Source organism: Peromyscus leucopus, chromosome 14, assembly GCF_004664715.2.
Source record: "Peromyscus leucopus breed LL Stock chromosome 14, UCI_PerLeu_2.1, whole genome shotgun sequence".
NCBI classification, from domain to species: domain Eukaryota; kingdom Metazoa; phylum Chordata; class Mammalia; order Rodentia; family Cricetidae; genus Peromyscus; species Peromyscus leucopus.
In genome coordinates this window covers 82,622,497-82,643,774 of record NC_051075.1, presented here as the reverse complement: position 1 = coordinate 82,643,774, position 21,278 = coordinate 82,622,497, and the positions used below count along the sequence as shown (strand labels likewise).

Here is a 21,278-nt window from a genome sequence, read left to right as displayed (position 1 = left end):
CTAGAAAATGCTCATGTAATAGATTTATCCTTAGTCTGTTGTTCCTTTCCTCAGTACTTAGCCACAAGTTTTGAGAAAGTCTTCAGGTTACTATTCCCTGTCCTCTCAAGCCCAAAGCAGCTTCCTGCTCCTTCAGGGATTCTGATACAGGTCACATGTGTGCTATGACACTGTTCTTTCTACAGTAATATATGGCAGAGTCCTCAGATGTCAGGCTTCTGAGCTCAATGTAGACTGTATTAGATACTGTGTCTGCATCTAGTGGGGCTCTGTCCTGAGACTTCTGTCTGTAGTCTGTTGGACCAATGCTTGTGAATATCCACCCTATCTTTTCAAGCTCAGGTCTAGGTTCTGCCTTACCCAATTCCTATAGGAAATGGGGGATCTATCTGAGTCAAAGTCCTTGCAGGAAAACTTTACTGAATCTCCAGAACTTCTCAGTCCAGCTCCAGACTGCTGAAGCTGAACCTTGGGATTGACATCACATGTAGAAAGGATGTCATGATCACATCAGTCACTAGCTCCCCATCAGTGCAGTTCCTAGTAATGCACTAATGTATAGCTGCTGCCACCAGGTAGAGGATGATCTAACTTCAGTCTGCAGTGAGAACCTGTGTGCTCAGGGACCATGGCCAAGAGCACTAATGTGGTACTATTTCTTTTGTGAATATCCCTGTATTTACAAGCACAAACTCTAATTTATGTAATCATGAAAAATGGTTTTTTCTTAGAGCCAGACCTGCTCCTTTTTGAGACAGAAAAGGAAGAGTTTTTCTACATTAGTCAGTTGGATGGTGAGGTTCAAGTCCTAAATATGTCTGGGAAATGCATTCCCTGCTTCATCCTGCTTCATTCTGACACCTGTGCAAACAGAGTTCTTCCATCCCAGTGAGAATCTAGTTCACTACACCCATGTTCATTAAAGTGAACCACAATTCAATGGTTCAAGGATCACCTGAACCTCCTTAGGGTCAATAGTATTTGTGATGCTGAAAAGTTGCATTGGCCATCCTGCCCCCATGAGACACTGTCACAAATCTTTGGACACTGCTGTCCATCCCACACCGGTGATCCTTAGGAATATTCACACCACTGATAGAAGCTGGGAACTCCTGGGACACTATTTTACAAAATGTTGCTTAGGGTCCTGAAGCGTAAATATCCTTAACCTTTACTGATAAGTCTTTTGATGAATTAATATTCAATCCATTAGTAGCAGAAATCCTGGATATTGGTGACCTTACTAGGGGTTCTATTTAACAAATAACCTCTCCAGTATTGTAACATGGAAATCTCACCTGTTAACTACACCTGGTTTCTGAATGGAATGAGACTGAAATCATCAGAGGTTTTTAAAATTTCTTCAATGCACGACATCATTACCTGCTTCTGCTACTCTTTATTTCTTACTAATTGGTAGATCCACAGTGACCCCTGTTGGTTCTGAGAAACAACTTGTATAAATTCTCAGACACGGACCTCTCACTATGTTATATATTGTAGATGATTTTGTTTCCATGATATTTCTTCCTAGCATTGCTAAAATAGGATCCTGCTGTTGAGTATTCCTAAAGAAAGCTCAACATTTACAATACAAAGGGCTGCTGCCGCCCTTTAACACAGTTCCTCATGGTGTGGTGACTTCACCCCTAAAATTATTCAGTTGCCACTTCAGAGCTGTAATTTCCTACTATGAACTGTAATATAAATATCTGACAATCTGGATATTTGATAAGTGACCCCTGTGAAAGTGTTGTTCAACTACCAAAGTATTTGCAACCCACAGGTTGAGAACCACTGTTCTAGCCCATGACCTATCTACTCTCAGGTTCTAGGATGCTCTAGTAGTTTCAGGCATGGGTTACATTCACAGAGTGGACTTTATATCCAATCAGAGAATGGTTGATTACCCCCACAACATTTCTTGCAGGCAGGTCACCATCATGGGTCACATAGCTTGTAGTTAGATTGATTATTACCTCTCTGCTCTGAGAACATGCAAAATAGCTTCTACTACCATGAACAGTAGTCAGTAGGCATGAGGACTCCAGTAAGTCAATTCAAATTCTCTGCGTTCAAGATGATATATGAGTCTTGTTTTCATTAATAAGGTATTACCATCAGTTTGTGGAGAGCCCTCAATACCCTTGGAAATAGCCTGAGATATTTTACAGTTTCCATGGTACCCCTTTGGCCAGTGACTCACTTTAGGAATGCTTGTCCAGAAATGCCAATCTTCCCAATATTCAGTTGCTTATTGAACGTGAATGTTAAAATAATTTGTAATCTGAAGATATAGGGTTCTGACACCAAAGATTGAGTAGAACCACAGTTCTGAAGCACCTGGGTTAGGAACCAGACACTCTTAAACTTAAAAAAAAATTCTGAAAAAAATGAAAAGGGGACTTATTTGTACAGAAGTAAGCCAAGTCTCTGAAACTCAGAGTGAAGAGGAAACCCCAGGGTCTAGCAGGAAATGTGTGTCCCACCCAACCTCCTGAATTGTAGAAGGAAGGCATTGAGCTGAGAACCATCCTGAAATATTGTACAGCTGACAGCTGAGGCTGTGTCAATGTGCTCTCCGAGCACAGTAGTATGTGGCAGTATCTGCAGTGTTCACACTGGTGATCTTGAGGAATACCTGGTTGTTGGAGGTGTCCTTGGAGATTGTGAGCCGGCTCTTCAGGGATGGGTTGTAGAACTTAGTATCATCCCACCAAATGTTTGCAATCCACTCCAGACCCTTCCCTGAGGGCTGGTGGATCCAGCCCACACCTATACCATAAGTGCTCAGTGAAAACCCAGAGAAAGAGCAGGTCAGCCTGAGAGTCTGGGAGGACTGCAACAGCCCAGGGCCAGACTCCTTCAGGGTAACCTGGGACAGGACATCTGTGGGGAAAGAAAGCAGAGGGTAAGGTTGGAACAGGGTGAGCATATAGAAGTTCATCCCTTAGAGGCTTGGTACTCACAGGCAGGGACAATCAGCAGCAGGAATGAGGAAGCAAGCCTGGCCATGGCTGCACACCAGTGAGTACCCAGGCCCAGCTTTGACTTTTCAACCCAGGGTTGGGTGGAGCCAGGAGAGATTTGCATTTCCTCTCGAGGTACTGTCTCTGATGTTAGACATAAGTTTTAGGTCTCGGGAGTCAGTCTGTAATGAGGCACACAGGATTCCTCAGGGGTGTTCATCTCTGCTCCCCATAAAATGTAGCCCACATGGTAAGACTCAGGTCCTCAGTCCACAACATGTCTGATGAGTATTGTGTGAATGCAGCAAGGAAGAGCATGTGCCATTGGCAGGCTGACAGTTATGCCGACTGTAAGGGCATGGAAGAGAGTTCATTGGCTTTACTAACCTGTCAATTCCCTCCCTCACGTATTTGAGAATTCAATTCACTCAACATTAGTAGCTTCATCTTTATACTGCCCTCTATTTCTGACTACTTTTAAAACAGCAGCAGAAAACCTAAAGTGTAAGAGACATGGTTAGTTACTCAGTCCTGTCAGAAGCTGAGCATCCTGGAGGAGGGGACAGAAGGACGGATGATGCGGGAAGTCACAACACACAGGCCATAGGCATTTTCTTTCTGGTTCAGTGATGTTAAAGCACATGTATTCTTTTTTCTTATCATTACTGATGCTTTAAAACTTAGGAAGAAAATGACTTGCCTAACTTTAGACATGTTTCACAGTGACATTGTGATATGAACATGATTGAAAACATGGAAAGAAGCTTGAGCTAGCTGCCAATTTCTATAAAGACAGCTACATCAAAAATGATCAACCCATTTTTATAACTAAAACATCTTCTTATTTAAATGTTTAAAAGATAAAGCTATCAAAATGTGTCTGAACCATGAATATGCACTTACCACAAAGTTATAGTAGCACTGTAAAAAGAAAACAAACACACAATGCTGATTGCAGGTTGAGGCCCTGAACTCTTGTGGTAGGATGGACAATAATAGCTGCAGTAACACTTGGTTCCTTTTCCAGGCGGTTTCAAAGTTACAATGACTTTCCATATGTTATTAAATCATGTATCTTGAAAAAGGAATTCATCTGACATTCTCTCCATGGGATTCAAAATCATCAAACATGTCCTCATCAAAGGCAGGCAGTAGAAAGTTTCCACAAGAAGGAAAGGACCCGGGAATGGATGATACAGGGGCAAAGTTGCCAAGACTGAATGAATGTGGCAGAGGGCCAGAGATGCAAGGACTGCTGTTTCCTTAATGTGAGAAAGGCAGGCAGCCGCCTGTTGTGAGAGCAAATTTCATTTCTAACAAGGAACACTGGTTTGCATTTCAGATGCTTTGTCCATGGAGAGCATAAAAGTGTAATGTTCTGACTTAGGTCTGGGATATGAACTGCAATGGAGGTAGACATTTTTCTTGAATTTTTCAGAAGTACTTGAAGTCCTTCTGGACCAAGGCTGAAAATGTGAAGGAAAATGTGGACTACATGGTACAAAAATTAAACATCATAAAGCTAATTCAACATCTTTTATAAATGTAGATACTAAACATCCTGCCGAGTTCTTAAAATTAGAAAAAAAAAATACTGTAAATTTGGATTAGAAGAACTCCTCTATTCACATTTCTCTGAACTGCTTTATAGGTTTCAAGATTACAAACCTCAGTTATACCCAAGTTGAGAGTTTATTTAGTGCATTTGCAATCAGTGATGTAGGCATGACTGGTTCTCCATGTTCATCACTGTGATATGTGAAAAGCACAAGAGAATAAATGTTAGATAAAATGCAACCATCAATTCATTCTTCAAAAAATGTCAAGCACCTCGATTGAAAGTGAGGATATTATTATGTGAGTCATGTGAGAAGAGCATGTTATGTTTTCATGATGTGAGTAATGGGATTCCATATATGCACAGAGTAGACTAGCAACCATCCATTCCTTTAAATGACATGTAAAGTCTGCTACCAAAGGCAGGATATAATCTCTTAAAGTGCAATGTCATATAGCCACTAATAATTGAGTCTGAAATGAAAGAAGAGAAAGTGAATCCCTTAGGAGAAATTAGGAGAGATCAATTTGGATCTACAGCTCCCCCTGCTGGTCTTGAACATTCTCAAAGTGTGGTTGTTTCTGAGCACACAGGGAACCTGCTCACTGTGTCTGCTGCACAGTAATACAAGGCTGTGTCTTCAGTGGTAGCAGGGTTCATCTTCAGGGAGAATTGCATCTTGAATGTGTTGACACACTGATGGACTTTTCAGTTACTGTACACATTCTACAGATTTTATCTTCTTTTCGCTCATGCAGGCTCTTTTTTCAGTCATGCAGGCTCTTCCTAAAGGTGAAGAGCCAGGAGGAGGATCTCATCTCCAGAGAACCAGATGTTTTGTTTTGTGACCTGAATTTAACCAGTGCCCTTGAAGTAACCATGGGTGTAAGACTATTTAATGGAGCCTCGTTGTTTCCTTTTGTTTCTGCATGAGACAGAGTCTCAAGTAGTCCCAAGAACTAGTGGTGCACTGAGACTAACCTTGACCTGCTAATCTTCCTTGTCTAGGTGCTGGGAGTTTGACCTTCTTTCCAATAAGCTAGATTATCAGAAGAAACAACACTTTATTTTATTTTACTTTGCAATTTTGTGTGTGTGTGTGTGTGTGTGTGTGTGTGTGTGTGAAATCAGTGCACCATGTGCATGCATGCTTGATACTTGTGGAGGCCAGAAGAGGGTGCTGGGTGACAGGGAAGTAAAGTTACAAATGTTTTTGAGCTGATATGTGGGTGGTGGGAACTGAACCCAAGTACTCAGGGAGAGCAGCCAATTCTCCAGGTTCCTGTATTTCCATTTAAATTAAGTTTATAAGGAAGTACATGCAACTTTCATATGCATGCTCCTTATACTTAGAATTACTTCTGATTTTTTCAAGAGAGAAAATATTGAATAATTTGACTTGATTTAAAAATGCTTCATTTCACATTGTTAACATTTTCACTTTAATTGAAAATAGATTTTTTTCATATAATATATCCCCATTATGATTTCCCCTTCATCTACTCATTCAAAAGTTCCTTCCCACCCACCCCCTTTCCTCTGGATCCATCCCCTTTCTGTTTCTCATTACAAAACAAACTGGATTCTAAGGATTAATAATAAAATGAAATAAAATAAAATTAATTTAAACAAAAACACATTGGAATTGGACAAAACAAAGGGAAGTAAAATAACCCAAAGAAAACACACAAAAATCACGTATACACAAGAGACATAGTCACTACACACTTGGGAATCCCATGAAAACACATTTCCTCTGGTCTTGGCCAGCCCCAAGGTCCCACAGTCACTTCTAAAATAATCATTCAGAGGATTAATATTAATTACCAATTGCATGGCCTATGGCAGGCTTCTTGCTGCTAGCTCTTATGACTTGATGTATTTGTATTTATCTGTAAGTTGCCATGTGGCCATGGCTTACCAGTATTTTCACATCTTGCTTCTCCTGGTGGTGCTGGCATCTCTGCCCTCTGCCTTTCTTTTTCCTGTCTCCCCAGTTGGGATGTACTGCCTAACCTTATTCTGCCTCACCATTGGTCAAACAGCTTTATTTATTAACCAATCAGAGCAACACATATTCACAGCATACAGAGTCATCCCACAGCAAGAGAGAGAGAGAGTAATAGAGAACAAAAAACAAAAAACAAATTAAATTAAGATAAAATTGAAGAAAGACAAATCCCTGACATAATATTATGAGACAAAGAACCTTCAAATATGAGTTTGTTTTCTGTTGGCCATTGACTGCTGGGCATGGGATCTGCCCTTAATAGTAGTTTGATTCCCCATTGAGACGGCCTTAGAGAAAGCTAAGTGTTCATTTGCAAGTAGTTATGAATTGCAGAAAGCTCTGGGTTTTAGTGGGTAATGTGTCCACTTCTCTTTTCAGTTCTAGGGCCCCAGCAGGTTCAGACCCATGCAGCCCTACTGCATGCTGGTTCAGGCACTTGGAGTTCATACATGTGTCTGGGTTGAAATGGCATTTTCTGTGTTCTCCATCCTCTCTCGCTTTTATAATCTATTCACCTCCTCTTCTGCAGGGTTTCCTAAACATTTAGGGGAGGGACTGAATAGAGAAATCCTTTTTAAGAATGAGTGTTCCAAAGTTTCTCATTCTCTGCATACTATCTGATTGTGGGTCTCTGTGTTTCTTTCTATTTGCTATAGAAGGAAACATCTATGATGAGACTTAGTGAGACACTAATATATGAGTGTAGCAGAATGTCATTGTGAGTCATTTTACTGCTGCATTCTTTTATAAAACTACAGTATTTGGTTTTTACCCTAAGTCCATTGGAAATCTATTCTCAGATTCCTGGTCACCCAAGCAGCATCAAATATGGGCCCTATCTCATACAGTGGGCTGTAAGTCAAATCAGATATTGGTTGGTTACTTCCACAAACTTGTAATCCTACTTTTACACAATAAGAGTATGTTTCTTCTGCATTTCAGTTTTACACACTCTGCAAAATCAGTCAGGACTATGGACCTCATGGCCTTGATGCAACAAGAAAAGATGAGTATTTCCTATGAAGCATTTGTGTCCAGCAAACTTCACACAAAACACACAGAATGGCAGATTCACTGCTGTGAAGCCTGTTTTGTGTTTCATGGAGATCAAGAAAAACGTGAGGCATCCTTTAGACAGTGTCCTCATAGTTCCTGTTTCTGTAGTTTGATCCCATATACGCAATTCAGCAGTCTCCTCTAAAGAGAATTTGACACAGTAATGAGCCTTCATTCTTAGCTTCATAGTATGGTTGATTCATCTAGGTTACATAAGGGTCAAGATTCATATCACTGGGCTTCAACTGTCTCCTGTTTATTACTGTATATCACCGGGGTCCCTAGTAATTCCAGGTCTTGGTTCTTTATTATACTTGACCTCCATATAATGAGAAGGTTATTCTGTGCTAATAATTTCACAGTAGGATGATCATGAGATAACCCAGGTGATGATATCCTAGTGGAATGTTCGTGAGATAACCCATTTCTGAGTCATCTTTTGCTCGCATAGAATTGTGTAAACAAAATCTTTCTGACATAATATTTAATTCAACATGAGGCACAGACCTCTCAGAGAGACTATCTATCTAGAATGTTTTCTGCTGACTTGACACCCAAATGCACAGGAGTAAAATACCACAATCGCTCCAGTAAAAAAAAACTTTCTTGTTCAGATGGTCCACCGAGTGAGATCCAAACAACAGATTTGGGCACGGTTCAGATTCCTGAGAACACTACTGTGCCAGCCTGGAATATGAATTCTCTGAGAAATATGATCTTTTTAATAATGGTTATGCAGCAAATGCCCATATTTATAGACTATGGAATTATAATTTGATTTACAAATTTTTAGTTTCTGCTCAGCCAGGTAATCATTGCCTTTTATAGTCTGCCCCAGTTACTTTCATAGCCTCTTTTCCTGCCCCAACCCCACAAGGAACTACAGTCAATCAAAGCACAGTCCTCATTCCCAGCATGCACCCAACTTTGTCCTTATTCATTTTTACCCTGATTCCTGAACCAAACAAAGATTCAACAAAGAAAGAGAACTACAGACTGATCTCCCTCATGAACATTGATGCAAAAATGCTCAAGAAAATACTGATTTACAAATTTAATGCACAATGATAAGCAAAGTGTCCACCCTCTCCCTTTGGTTCTTTCCTAATGTACAATTAATTCCTTTAGATTCTAGTTACCTGTGGTGCTATAGGGCACTAGACTAGATATAGCACCTCATTTTACCTGTGTGGGTGTCAACTCTCCGTCTCTGTCCTTACCGCACTCCACAGCTCTATATCGGCCTCTTGTGTTTACTGTGTTTGTTTCCCAATAAGGATGATGAAATGGGGCTTTTCTCTTCCTGTGCATCAACATTGTCCTGAAGTTCCATGAATGGTAGCACAAATAAACTGTTATGGAGTTTATGGCTATATGTATGTGTCTAGAGATCTCAGTTTTATTTCAATATATTTACCTTTATTTCTGTAAATTAATTACTTAAACTTATTTTAACAGATACCCAGAAGTGTTCTTTCATCATGAACAGACAGAGATACGAGGCTTCACCCATAGCTGAAAGATCATCAGCAAATAATGGCTGTTGGGAAACAGAGGGCCGTTTCCCTCAGTGGTGTAGATAACACCAGGGATTGCTTGGTATAGCTAAGTGCTATGTTGACACCACTCCCTCCCACACTTGATCACGAAATTCTAATTAAATTCAATGGGTCACAAATCAAAAGAGGCACAGAGCTAGGGCAGGGACACACTGAGGCAAAGAAGGTTTTCCACAGGAGAGGGACAGGATGAGACAGGAGAGTGAGAGTGAAGGTGACTAAAATTAATTACATGGACTTATAAAGCCGTCAAATAAAAAATTGAAAACTGAAAGAAAAAAAGAAATGTATTGTCAGGAGAAAGAGTCCAGATCATCCTTGGGTTTGAGGTGCACACCTACACAGACTGAGCCAGGTCAGATGTGAAATTATTTTGCACTTCTAGTCACTAGGCCTAGATTGCCTGTAGACCTCTATTTGAATTCCAAAGACTGAAACAGAGAACCCCACTAATGAGCTGATCAGAACAAATTCTCCAGGCTCCCTCAAGATTCCTCAGTGTCTAACCCTGGTGACAATGGCAGGGTTGTTTCTGCTCCTACAAATGACAAACTGCCTTCGTGAAAATGAGCAAGTGTACTTATAAACAAAAACAGGCATGCCCTGGACTGATTTCTATTCGGATAGGTCAACATTAATAGTTTTGTTTTGTTTTGTTGTTGTTGTTGTTGTTGGTGGTGGTGGTGGTGTGTGTGTGTGTGTGTGTGTGTGTGTGTTTGTGTCTGTATGTGTGTGTGTTTGTGTGTGTGTGTGTGTGTGTGTGTGTGTGTTTAAAGGAAACTGTTATATTTGGGGAAAGCCCAAGATCCCAAAGTAAACAAACACTTAACCACCCTCTGCACCTGCTTCCTGGGCTGAGCCTGAGTTCCTGTGTGCTGTGCACCCCCTGCTGGATTTGAGCTCCAGTGCTCTTCCTGAGCACACTGAGGGAATTTAATGTGCCTGACACTAATGTTCCTCAATGTTTTCATCACAGTAACACGAGGCTGTCTATCCACTAACACAGAAGTCAGCCTTGAGGACAGCTTTTCCTTAGATGTGTTCTGGAGGTGGAGATGAAGCTGAAGAAGAATGAGCTGTTTTCTGTGACTTCATAATAATCCGTTTCTCCCAGTAGTACAGACTCTTTTCTAGGGCAAAGCCAACACCAGTATGCATTAGAGTGTGATGGAGTAACCAGGGGCAGTGCAGGTATGGAACAGATCTCTGAGGGCTTCACCAGGACAAGTGTGAACATTGGAAGTAGAGCCTAAAGACAAGGAGAATTGGCCCTTGTCAGTCACCAACAGTGACAAGTTCTCCAGATTTCCTAGCACTTCCTCAGGATACCATGGCGACGATGGTATACTCATTTCTGATACTTTAACTCACAATCTGCCTTGGTTAAAAAAAAATCAATATATGTGCTCATAAACAAAAACATACACATAATGAATTTATATTGGAGATGGCAATATTTAGTTCTTTTTTTAAACAGACCCATGAATGACAGACACTGATACTGAGAACTTGTCACCAAGCTCATGAATTGACCCAACAGTCTTATCTTCTAACCACACCACTGCCTTCCCCAGAGACTTTAAGCCTACATCAGCAGACTGCTGTGATCATCCATGTAATGAGTCTGCAATTTCCCCTGGAGATTAGGAGCATATTTACATGTTGGAAGCCCCGTAATTACAGGTAGGAATGGACAGAACCCAGTTTCTCCTGATGCTCCCATGATGTCAGCTGATTTCTGTCGGGCTTACATAGGATATTTCAAGCAGCATTTTTAATTCAACATAGGATTGCAAGGATTCTACCATATAATTAACCAAGGGAAATCATACTCACCTGATGGAGTCTGCATGATTATGTACTAGATTACTAGCTGATATTTAGAAGATTGACCCATCAGAAATGTGACAGAGGACAAAACTCATACCCAGGGTGGAAAAGATTGCCACCTTTTGAATAGATGGATGCTTCTTACTGTAAATTTCCTGTGTGATGCCATGATCTTCACCATTGTAACAGCTTGGGCACTTTCCACAACCTTAGCAGTGATTTCTTCATTTGTTGGGCACAATAATTCCTATGTACCTATAGAAGGATGACTTCTACATACACTGTGTAATTCTGGTGAAAAAAACAAGTCACAGACTCGAATCTTTGTTCCACAGTCTGATAAACACTTAGAGGTCTGTTCTCTAAAATTATCTTTATGACAGGACAATTTGGCCAGACAAAATGTTTATACAAAAAAGACCACAAATGGGACATTCGCAGATAGGCTAAAGGACAGAATTGCAGCATTTGTTGAATCAAAGCCCCTTTTGAGATAATAAGAACAGAGTGTCCTGAAAGTACCCTGCAGATAATAGGAAGCACAACTCAGCTCTCCCTGCTTCTACCTCAGAAGGCTATTAACACTTTCCCCTCAGTTTATTGATGCAAGATTTTAGCTTAGGAGACTAACTGCTTATGTTTTAGCCCTGAGATCTGTGTGATTAACAGACAGATGCCATTAACCAATTGACCAGCTCCAGAAAGAGCTATTTTTCTCACATGGTCACAGTGGGAATGAACACCACAGATGGCCAGAGTGGCTGGAAGGCACCAGGCTCCAGATTTGTACAAAATAATTAAAGGTCCTCTCTTTGTCTAACTACTTAGGGTAAAAGATGTATTTTTTTCATCTGAAAGGTTCTTTATTGACAGTTAATATTTGCAAATATGCTGATGTGAATGAAATGCTGCATGCTCCCCCATGCTCCCCCACCCCAACAGTTTACAGGTTGCCATGGTTACACTGATGCTGTTTCCTTAACACAGTTACATTCCTAGCATGTAGGGGGAGAAATGGTGTTTGCTGAGCCTTGCCTTTTTTGTATTTTATTGATCACAGACTTTTAGCTTATGTATTTAGTCACACTTAAGAATGTATAATAGTACCTGAATTCCCTTTTCCCTTCTCAGATTTCTCTATTGATTTAGTCTCTCCTCTTTGGGACTCCTTCTCCTTTAAGAGATTGTTGGATCTTTTACAAGCCACACCTGCCACCAGCCATGAAAATAGTTGATGAGTATTGCTTTGTATAATTCTTATCTGTTTTATGACCCTGAGAGAAAAAAAAAACACGCCTTGTAACCTTTCTATTGCCAAAGACTTGCTGTTGTATGTGTATATAAACTGAAAGCTTCTGAAACTCCAACAGAACAATGGAGATGTGACTGGAACTGCACAGGTGTAAGTTTTTCCATCAGATTAGAACTATCCTAGTTCCCTCCACTTCACTGTGGCTTCTGACCTGAACCCTGGAGGTGCTCTTAGAGAGCTGGACTCCAAGGCCACCGTTACTCACTGTGGGACATTCCTAGTAAGATGCCATCCATACTAGTCACACACATCGGATTTGTTGTTGGAGGGTTATCTGCTAGATTAACATTAGTAGTCACTGTTCAACAAAGGGCCATCTCACAGATTTTACTCTATGGGGATTTCCCTAGTCGCACATTCCATCCTGGTTATGGTTCAGTAATTTATCCAAAATCAAGTGCTGTACAGGAGCAGGCTGAACCCCATGTAGATGGGCTGTGGGAGAGGATGGTGTCTCAATGCAGGTCTGTGCTCTGTGAAGGGCTTGTACTGTAGACAGGGTATCATGAATGGGAAGACTGTGAATATCGGGTCAAGGATTAACTCTAAAATTCTAGATTTTACAACCTTTCAATTCCACCATTAATATGAGCCATCTCTTCAGATAAATTCTGTGAAATGAAAATGGAAGAGAAAATCATCTGTCTTATCAGGAATTATATTTAGAAACTATCTCTTTCAAATTTTTCCATACATGTTTTCTCTTGTTGAAAATAAAATTTTTTCCGTACAATATATTCTGATTACAGTCTCCCCTTCCTCCTGGTTCCTCCCACCTCCCCTCATATCCTGAGACACACCCTTTTTGTCTCTCATCAGGAAATATACAGCCATGTAAGGATTAATAACATAAGAATGTAAGAAAAATAAAAAATGAACAAATTGCAACAGGACAAAACAACCAAATGAGCTAAAGAAAAAGCCCAAGAAACACATAGCGATGCAGACACACATGCATTCACACACTTGGGAATCCTATGAAAACCCAAAAGTGGAGGCCATAGTATATACACAAAGAACCTGTATGATGAATCAAATAAACAAACAAAACAGTGCCCTGATTCAACATTACAAGCCAAAGAACCACCAAAGTTGCCCATGAGTTGACTTTGTGTTGGCCATTTACTGTGTGACATGGGACTACACTTGAGAGTGGTCTTTTTTCCCATGAGACTCCCTCTGAGAAAACTAATTTTTCATTTGCAAGTGGCTATTAAAATTTCCACATGCTCAAAACATCTCTAAAATATTGAATCAGTTGTGGTAGAAGAATATGCTCACATTATCATGAACATAGGAACATTTGTGTATTTGATGTCAATTTAAAACTGCTCATTCTTTGAGTCTTAGAGGCAGAATGACCAGGAAACTTCTGAATATAGTAACAATAAATTTTATAACCAAAGGAGCCAGGTCAGGAGCTGAGAATCCACATTCCAAGCACATAGGAAGGACATTGCCCAGAGCACACAGTGAGCCATGCCCGAGCTGCAGAAGATGGGCTGAACTCTGAGTTTAATGCACAGTGGTCAGAACTAGAATTATCTAATTGAACAGAGAATCAGAAGATACAATGATGTAATATAGTAATATAAAAAAAGAATTTGATTAAAAATTCAATTATCACTTCTTAGCCTTTTCTTTGCAGTCCTCAAGAGGGGTTTGGGCAACTCGGAGTGATTACCTCTGACTGATCCTGGCCCCAGTTCCTCTTGGGTCCCTCTGAATTACTAACACTGTTCCAATTGAGAGTCTGTTCTGACCTCAGTATGAGGGAAAAGACTACTCAAGGTTCCTGAGCTTCCCCAGAACTGATCCTGGTGACCACAGAGAACCACTTTTGTCCTCATAAATACTTTCTGCATTTTGTTCAGGTACTACAAGGTAACATATTTGGTTTAAGAATGTTGGTCAAATCAGGATTCATTATTTTTAGAGACATGATCAATTCCTAGAGTCTATAATTATAAAGAGGACCCCCTAGAAAAGCATCAGATGGAGAGGGCGCCCAGATAACACAGAAAAATATCATTTATGTCTGAACCTTCATCTAAACTGACATGGGCTCTGGCTGTGCTGAGAGCCCTCTGCTGGTCATGGGTACCTGGCAGGGAAGTTTTTTTCTGGGCTCACACTGAAGACTCCTCACTGTGCCTTGCACAGTAATAAGTGGCTGTGTCCTCAGTTTTAAGATTGTTCATTTGCAGGTAGACCATGCTTTGGGAATCAACTCTGGAGATGGTGAATCTGCCTTTCACTGAATCGGCATAGTAGGTTGCATAATTGTAACTTTTACTGCTTATGCTAGCAACCCATTCAAGACCCTTCCCTGGAGCCTGGCGCACCCAGGACATTGCATAGTTACTGAAGGTGAATCCAGAGGCTGCACAGGAGAGTTTCAATGACCCCTTAGGCTGCACCAATCCTCCACCAGACTCAACCAGCTGCACCTCACAATGGACACCTGCAAACAGAGAGGATCCTGATCAAGAAACTGTCGCACATGTCCACTGTCTCTCACACTCTTGTACACTCACTCAGTATCTCTTTTTTCCATAAAATACCTTTTAAAAGAACAACAAAGAAAACCCAGTGCAGCCCAAATCCCATGTTGAATGTTCTGTTTCCAGTGCTGATCACCAAATGGTAAAGCAGGGCTAGAATTCTCTGCCTGAACTGCAGGGTCAGGGCAGGGCTGGTTTTCATGGGCAGAGGAAGGCCATATTTGCATATACTCCTGCATATCTTATGGTCTGATGTGAGAGCCTTTGGGGCAGCAGTTAATGGTGCAAATGTCTGAGAGAAAATGAAGTAGTGAGGATCATGATTTCATTAAATATTATTCATTATGTGTCTGTAATAAAAGTTCCATAACCATAGTTATTTTTGTGCTTTTTTCACATGCACTCTTTACTACTTATCTTACCAAATATTAGACAATAATTTCATAAAGGTTTAAAAAAATAAAAATTACAATTTGATGAGAGGAATTACTGTAAAGGCCAATGAATAGTGAAGTATACATTAAATTACAGTAACAAAACTGGGCTGGGGACAGCGTGGGGGGGAAAGTTTGATGTGCACAAGAACACAGGTTTTATCCTCATTATAGAATACATGCATACATATTGATATATAAAATCTTGGCAGAGGAATCTCAAATGGTGGGGAAGCACCTTAAAAAATGTTCAACATTCTTAGCCATTAAAATGACTCTGAGATTCCATCTTACACCTACCTGTCAGCATGGTTAAGATCAAAAATACAAGTAACAGCTCATGCTGTTGAGGATGTGGAGCAAAGGGAACACTCTTCCACTGCTGGTGAGAGTGAAAAACATGTATAGGTACTTCAGAAATCAATATGGCAGTTTCTCAGAAAATTGGAAAACAATCTACCTCAAGACCCAGCTCTACACTCCTGGGCATATACACAAATGATACTCCACCCTACTACAAGAACACTTTCACAACTATGTTCATAGCTGATTTATTTATATCAGCCAGAAACTAGAAACAAACTAGATGTCCCTCAACCAAAGAATTGTTAAAGAAATTGTGTTACATATACACAATGGAGTATTGCTCGGCTATTAAAAACAATGACATCATGAAATTTCCAGGTAAAAGGATGGAACTTGAAAAATCATTCTGAGTGAGGTAACCCAGACCTAGAAAGACAATCATGGTATGTACTCACTCATGAGTGAATATGATCTGCAAAAGATAACCACGCTACAATCTACAGACTCATAGCTGCTAAGGGGAGCTAAAGGGGGATCATATGGATCTCCATGGGAAGGGGAAATAAAATAGTCATCATGGTGGAGGTGGGGCTTAAGTGGGACATGAACGGGATGTATCAAGCGTGGGAAGGATGGAGGGAGAGAGTACTGGGAGAAACAACTGGAATTGATGGGGCATCTCGGGGATAAGCTAGAAACCTAGCACAATGGAAATTCCCAGAAGTCTATGAAGCTGACCCCTAGCTGAAACTCCTAACAATGAGGGATGGAGAGCTTGAACTGACAATCTCCTGTAACCAGGTAAGATTTTAAGTGAAAGGAATGAGTCATCAACACATCCACAAAACCTTCCACCTACAATTTGTCCTGTCTATAAGACGTGCTAGGGTATGGATGGCAGAGCAATTGTGGGAGGATAGAAAAATGATTGGTCCAGCCTGAGACCCCATGTCAGAAGAGGGAGCCCAACCTTGACACTGCTTAGAGGGCCAGGACACAGAGGGTGGATAGCCTGAAGCCTAGAATAGAACCAAACGGGACTGGCAAAAAAACAAAAACAAAAACAAAAAAAACAATGAAATTATTTCTAATGGTATTATGCTATACTCATAGATTGATTCCTAGCCCAAATGTCCTCAGAGAGAATTCTTCCAGCAGCTGATGGAAACAGATGAAGAGACACGCAGTCAATCATTAGGCAAATTTGGCGATACTTCAGAAGAGGGGGAGGGAGAATTACAGGCGCCCGAGGGATCAAGGCCACCATTAAAAAAACCACAGAATCAAGTAACCTGGCATCATAGATGCTCAGAGAGACTTAACAGACAACCAGAGAGCCAGCATCGGACTTACCTAGACCCTATGCATAATTTACAGTTGTGTATGTAGCTTGGTCTTCTTGTGGAAATCCTAAACTTAGGAGCAAGGGCTGTCTCTGACACTTTTGCTGGCTTTTGGGATCATTTTCCTCATACTAACTTGCCTCATCAACTTGATATGCCATGTTTTGTTGATATCTATGGGAGAGGCCTGCTCTCCTCTAAATAGAAATGGAGGAGTGAATGGGAAACAAAGGGAGATGGGGGTAGGGATTGGGGGGAGAGGAACAAGGGGAGACAGCAGTCGGTTTGTTTATATATATATATATATATATATATATATATATATATATATATATATATATGCCATATTGAAATGAGTCATGAAAGGTAAATAAACATATATCTGTAAATGATATAGAATCCATATGGCATAAAAAATCAAAGTAGAGATACTGGGAGTGAACAACGTGGACTATGGAGTAAGGGAAACATAAATTATAATGCTATTTCTATAACAAAAAGTCTGGAAATAATGAACAGTTCATAGTTTCCTAGTTTTGTATTTGATACTTTCTTTTGTTGATGGAACAATTTTGTGTTCAAATTTTGGTGTGCTTTTATGGATCTCCTGTTACAGTACTGTTATCAAGAATAACAAATTTAAGAAAATTGTAGGAAAAATTAGTGAGATGTAGATAAACTTGTCATTTCATTATTAGTATATTCTCAGTGGTTGTTCTGATTGTGCTCTACAGTTATGTGAGATATGTTCTTTCAGAAAACTGTGTCAAAAGCACATGGATAAGATTTGTATTTTCTATTGACGTGTGTGTCTTTGGACAGAAGCACCTGCATGTATGGACAGTGCTGCCCACAGAGGGTATGAATTATTAATGGAACACCACTGTGCTGGACACATGATAACTCCCTATGAGGTCATGGTCAGAGAGGCCCAACAGGTGCTGAGAATAGTGTGAGGCATCTAACTTCATAGATAGTTCTTATTCATGAGAAAGAATTTTAAAACTGAATGGATTGTAAGAGACAGAAAGGGTGGATGACTCTAAGGAAGCAGTGTCTTCTAGACACAACAGGATTGATGGATGCACGTATGAACTCACAGAGACTGAGCATGCAGAGGACCTGAACCAAGTCAAGCCGGATGGGGTACCAGTGTTAACAGAGGGACATGGACACAGGCTCTCACCCCCAATGATAAAGCTTCTACAATTGACACTTGCTTGCAAAGAGAAACTATTGTTCACCAATGGAGTCTCCTTGGGCATATTGTGTCCACTTAAGAGTAGACACACGTCCAGCAAAAATTATCATGTAGATAGTCAACAAAAATTATCTCTGTGGTACTTTTTCCCCTGAGGCCAATCTGTTTTCTTTTTTCTTTTTTTACTTTTTTATTAGTATTAAGAGATTTTTCTATTCAGTTTCCATATCAACCACAGATTCCCCTCACCTCCCTCCTCCTGCCCCCCAGGCTTCCCCTTAAACCCACACCCCCATTCCCACCCCCTCCAAGGCAAGGTTTCCCTTGGGGAATCAGCAGAGCCTGGTACATTCAGTTGAGGCAGGTCCAAGGCCCTCCTCCCTGCACCAAGGCTGCAAAACGTGTCCCACCGTAGACACTGGGCTCCAAAAAGCTGGCTCATGCATCAGAGACGGGTTGGATCCCACTGCCTGTCTGGAGACCCCGTAAACAGTTCAAGCTAAACAATGATCTCGCCTATCCAAAGGGCCTAGTCCAGTACCATGGGGGCTCCTCAGCTATTGGATCACAGTTCTTGCATTTCCACTAGTTTGTCTGGCTGTCTCTGTACATTTTCCCACTATGATCTCTCTCCTCTTTCTCATAGATTGGACTCCTGGAGCTCTGCCTGGCTCCCAGCTGTGGATCTCTGCATCTGCTTTCATCAGTCCTAGGACGAGGGCTCTATGATGACAGTTAGGGTATTCAGTCATCTGATCACCAGAGTAGGCAATTTAAGCACCCTCTCGACTATTGTCAGTAGTCTAAGGTGGGGGTCATCCTTGTGGATTCCTGGGAACTTCCCAAGCACTCTTTCTCCCTATTCCCATGATGTCTTCACTTATCAGGGTATCTCTTTCCTTGCTCTCCCACTCTGTCCCTGTTCCCTTCCATTACCCTCCCTCACCCCCAGTTTGCTCATGTAGATCTCATCGATGTCTCCTTCGCTGGGTGATCCCTGTGTCCTTCCTAGGGTCCTCCCTGCTAGCTCGCCTCCCTAGAGCTGTGGGTTGCAGTCTGTGGTACTTTTGTAGATATTTTACTCAGATCACATTGTCCGTGCATTTTCTTTATGTCTTACTGCTCTTTTGCCAATACATCATGGTTTCACAGCGGTGTGTTTTTATCAGTTTTGTGGGCATGTGTTTCTTTTTTTCTTCTTTTCTAATGTCTTTTATTTTAATCTTCCTTGTTTGCCTATTTGTTTAATTTCTACAAAGAGAAAGAAACAGTGTGGTGTTGGGTGGATAGGGAGGTAGGAAGGATCTAGAAGGAGTTGGAGAAAGGCAATCCATGATCAGAATACATTGTGTGAATTTTCTTTATGAGAATTATAAAAAAATGTATTAAAATAAACAAGAATAAACAAACCTGTGAAGAGTTTAATAAAAAAAAATCTGTACTGTGTCTGAACATGGAAACATCACACTTCAATCACAACAGGTGTAGGTCAGCTAATAGACTTTAAGAAAGGAAATCATACAGGATACAGAGTCCCCTCCACACCCTGCCTCTTCTCTCCTCTGGGGATTCTGGGCTCCATTGTGCCCCCTGCTGGTCAGGAGCTCCCCTTCAGGTTGCTTTGTCATGGCTTACCTGAAGCTGCACTGTCTGTCTTGAGCAGTAGTAACATATCCGTGCAACTCCAGTGCTCACAAAGCTCAGTTGCAGTGGTAAATGGCTTTGTTTATGGAGACATGCTGACTGCATGTTTCAGAGACTGTTTTTATGCTGTGCTATTATTGTGACCAATGTCCCTGCCAAAGCCAGGGTCCTCCCAGATGTCAGTTGCATCCAGCTCTAGCAGTTCCCATTGTAATTACATGACAAAGGAATAACAGGGTCTTTTCTGCCTTCATCAGGCTATACCTGGGGCAGAGCACCTGAAGTCAGAGAATCAAAAAGTCTTCTGCTCAGTTGTAGCCCCCTGAATCCACGTTTGAATTCCTGGCGCACTCAGATACAGGAGTCAACAGAAAGAGGAGGCACTTCCTTGGTACTCACAGATCAATTAACAATTCTAAAAAATATATTACATTGAAAAGGAAGTAGAAATCAAGCAAATTTACACTGTAAATCAATCTATTCCCTGTATTCCAGTTGAGGGAGTAGAGGACATCAGGACATCACATTGACAAGGATCTTCATGGATGGAGGTATATGTCGTTAGACAGCTTTTTCTCTGTCTACCTTTTCAAGTTCAAGGTGCTCTTATTCTTAGACAGGGAATATGTTAGTAAAGCTTTTCAGAAACTGAATGTTTTCACTCCTGTAGGATGGATTTGGAAGGTGTTCCCAGGAATGAGGGAAGCTAATAGAACTATGTACAATTTTGTTTGCATGTCAGTATAAATATCTGAATTGTAGCTACACATATTAAAACAAAAATATATGCTGCAGAGAGTCAGCATACTCCTTTTTATTTTGTTCTAACGTCAAGATCATGACTCAGATGCACCTAATGTTGCAGGAGAGAAGCAGCTGGAACTAGTCAGTTGTGTGGCTTCTCTTCTATCACTGGACAGAATCAATATAATATTCTGTGAACTATGAATCCACAGGAAAACACCCTCAAAGCAACACATGTTTCTCTTTACAGATGAAAACTTAACCCCAAAATGCAAGGCAGTGGATGGGCTTCTCTTGGCCGTTCAGCTTCACTATTGTGCTGGGTAATATCTATAAACCTGCACTTCATAGTCCAGTATGGTGGGATGTTGACGGCTCTCATGGGTGATAATAGAGGAGTACTTGCCTGATTGAGCAGTATGGATTCACAGAGATATCCTCTTCTCATAAGGGATCTCACTCACAAAATTCTGAACTCTGTGAGATTTGTGGAGAGATGATGTGAGCAGCTTCTCCTAAGCTCTAATGTGAATATCAATATGGAGCAGGCTTGTGATTTTGAGTAAGTCTTCAGGTTACTCTTCCCTGTCCTTTCAGCCCCAAGGCAGCTTCCTGCTCCTTCACCTCAGATGTGGACAGTAACATTGTGTCTTACACAGTAATAGATGGCAGAGTCCTCAGATTTCAGGATGATGAGCTCCATGTAAAATGTGTTGGACATTATGTCTGCACCCAGTGTGGCTCAAACTTCTGTCCATAGTTTGTTCTGTCGATGCTTAGGAATATCCATTCAATCCATTCAAGCCC

General features: G+C 40.9%; 1 pseudogene and 1 gene segment (V, D, J or C); both read right to left on the bottom strand.

Annotated features, from left to right (window-relative positions):
• Positions 1-2,569: 2,569 nt before the first annotated feature.
• LOC119089089 lies at positions 2,570-3,020 on the bottom strand. The segment is given in 2 exon segments: positions 2,570-2,889; positions 2,970-3,020. Coding segments are annotated over 2 exon segments (366 nt in total).
• An 11,325-nt stretch (positions 3,021-14,345) lies between these two features.
• On the bottom strand, positions 14,346-14,962 carry LOC114689281 (annotated as a pseudogene).
• Between the last annotated feature and the right edge of the window lie 6,316 nt (positions 14,963-21,278).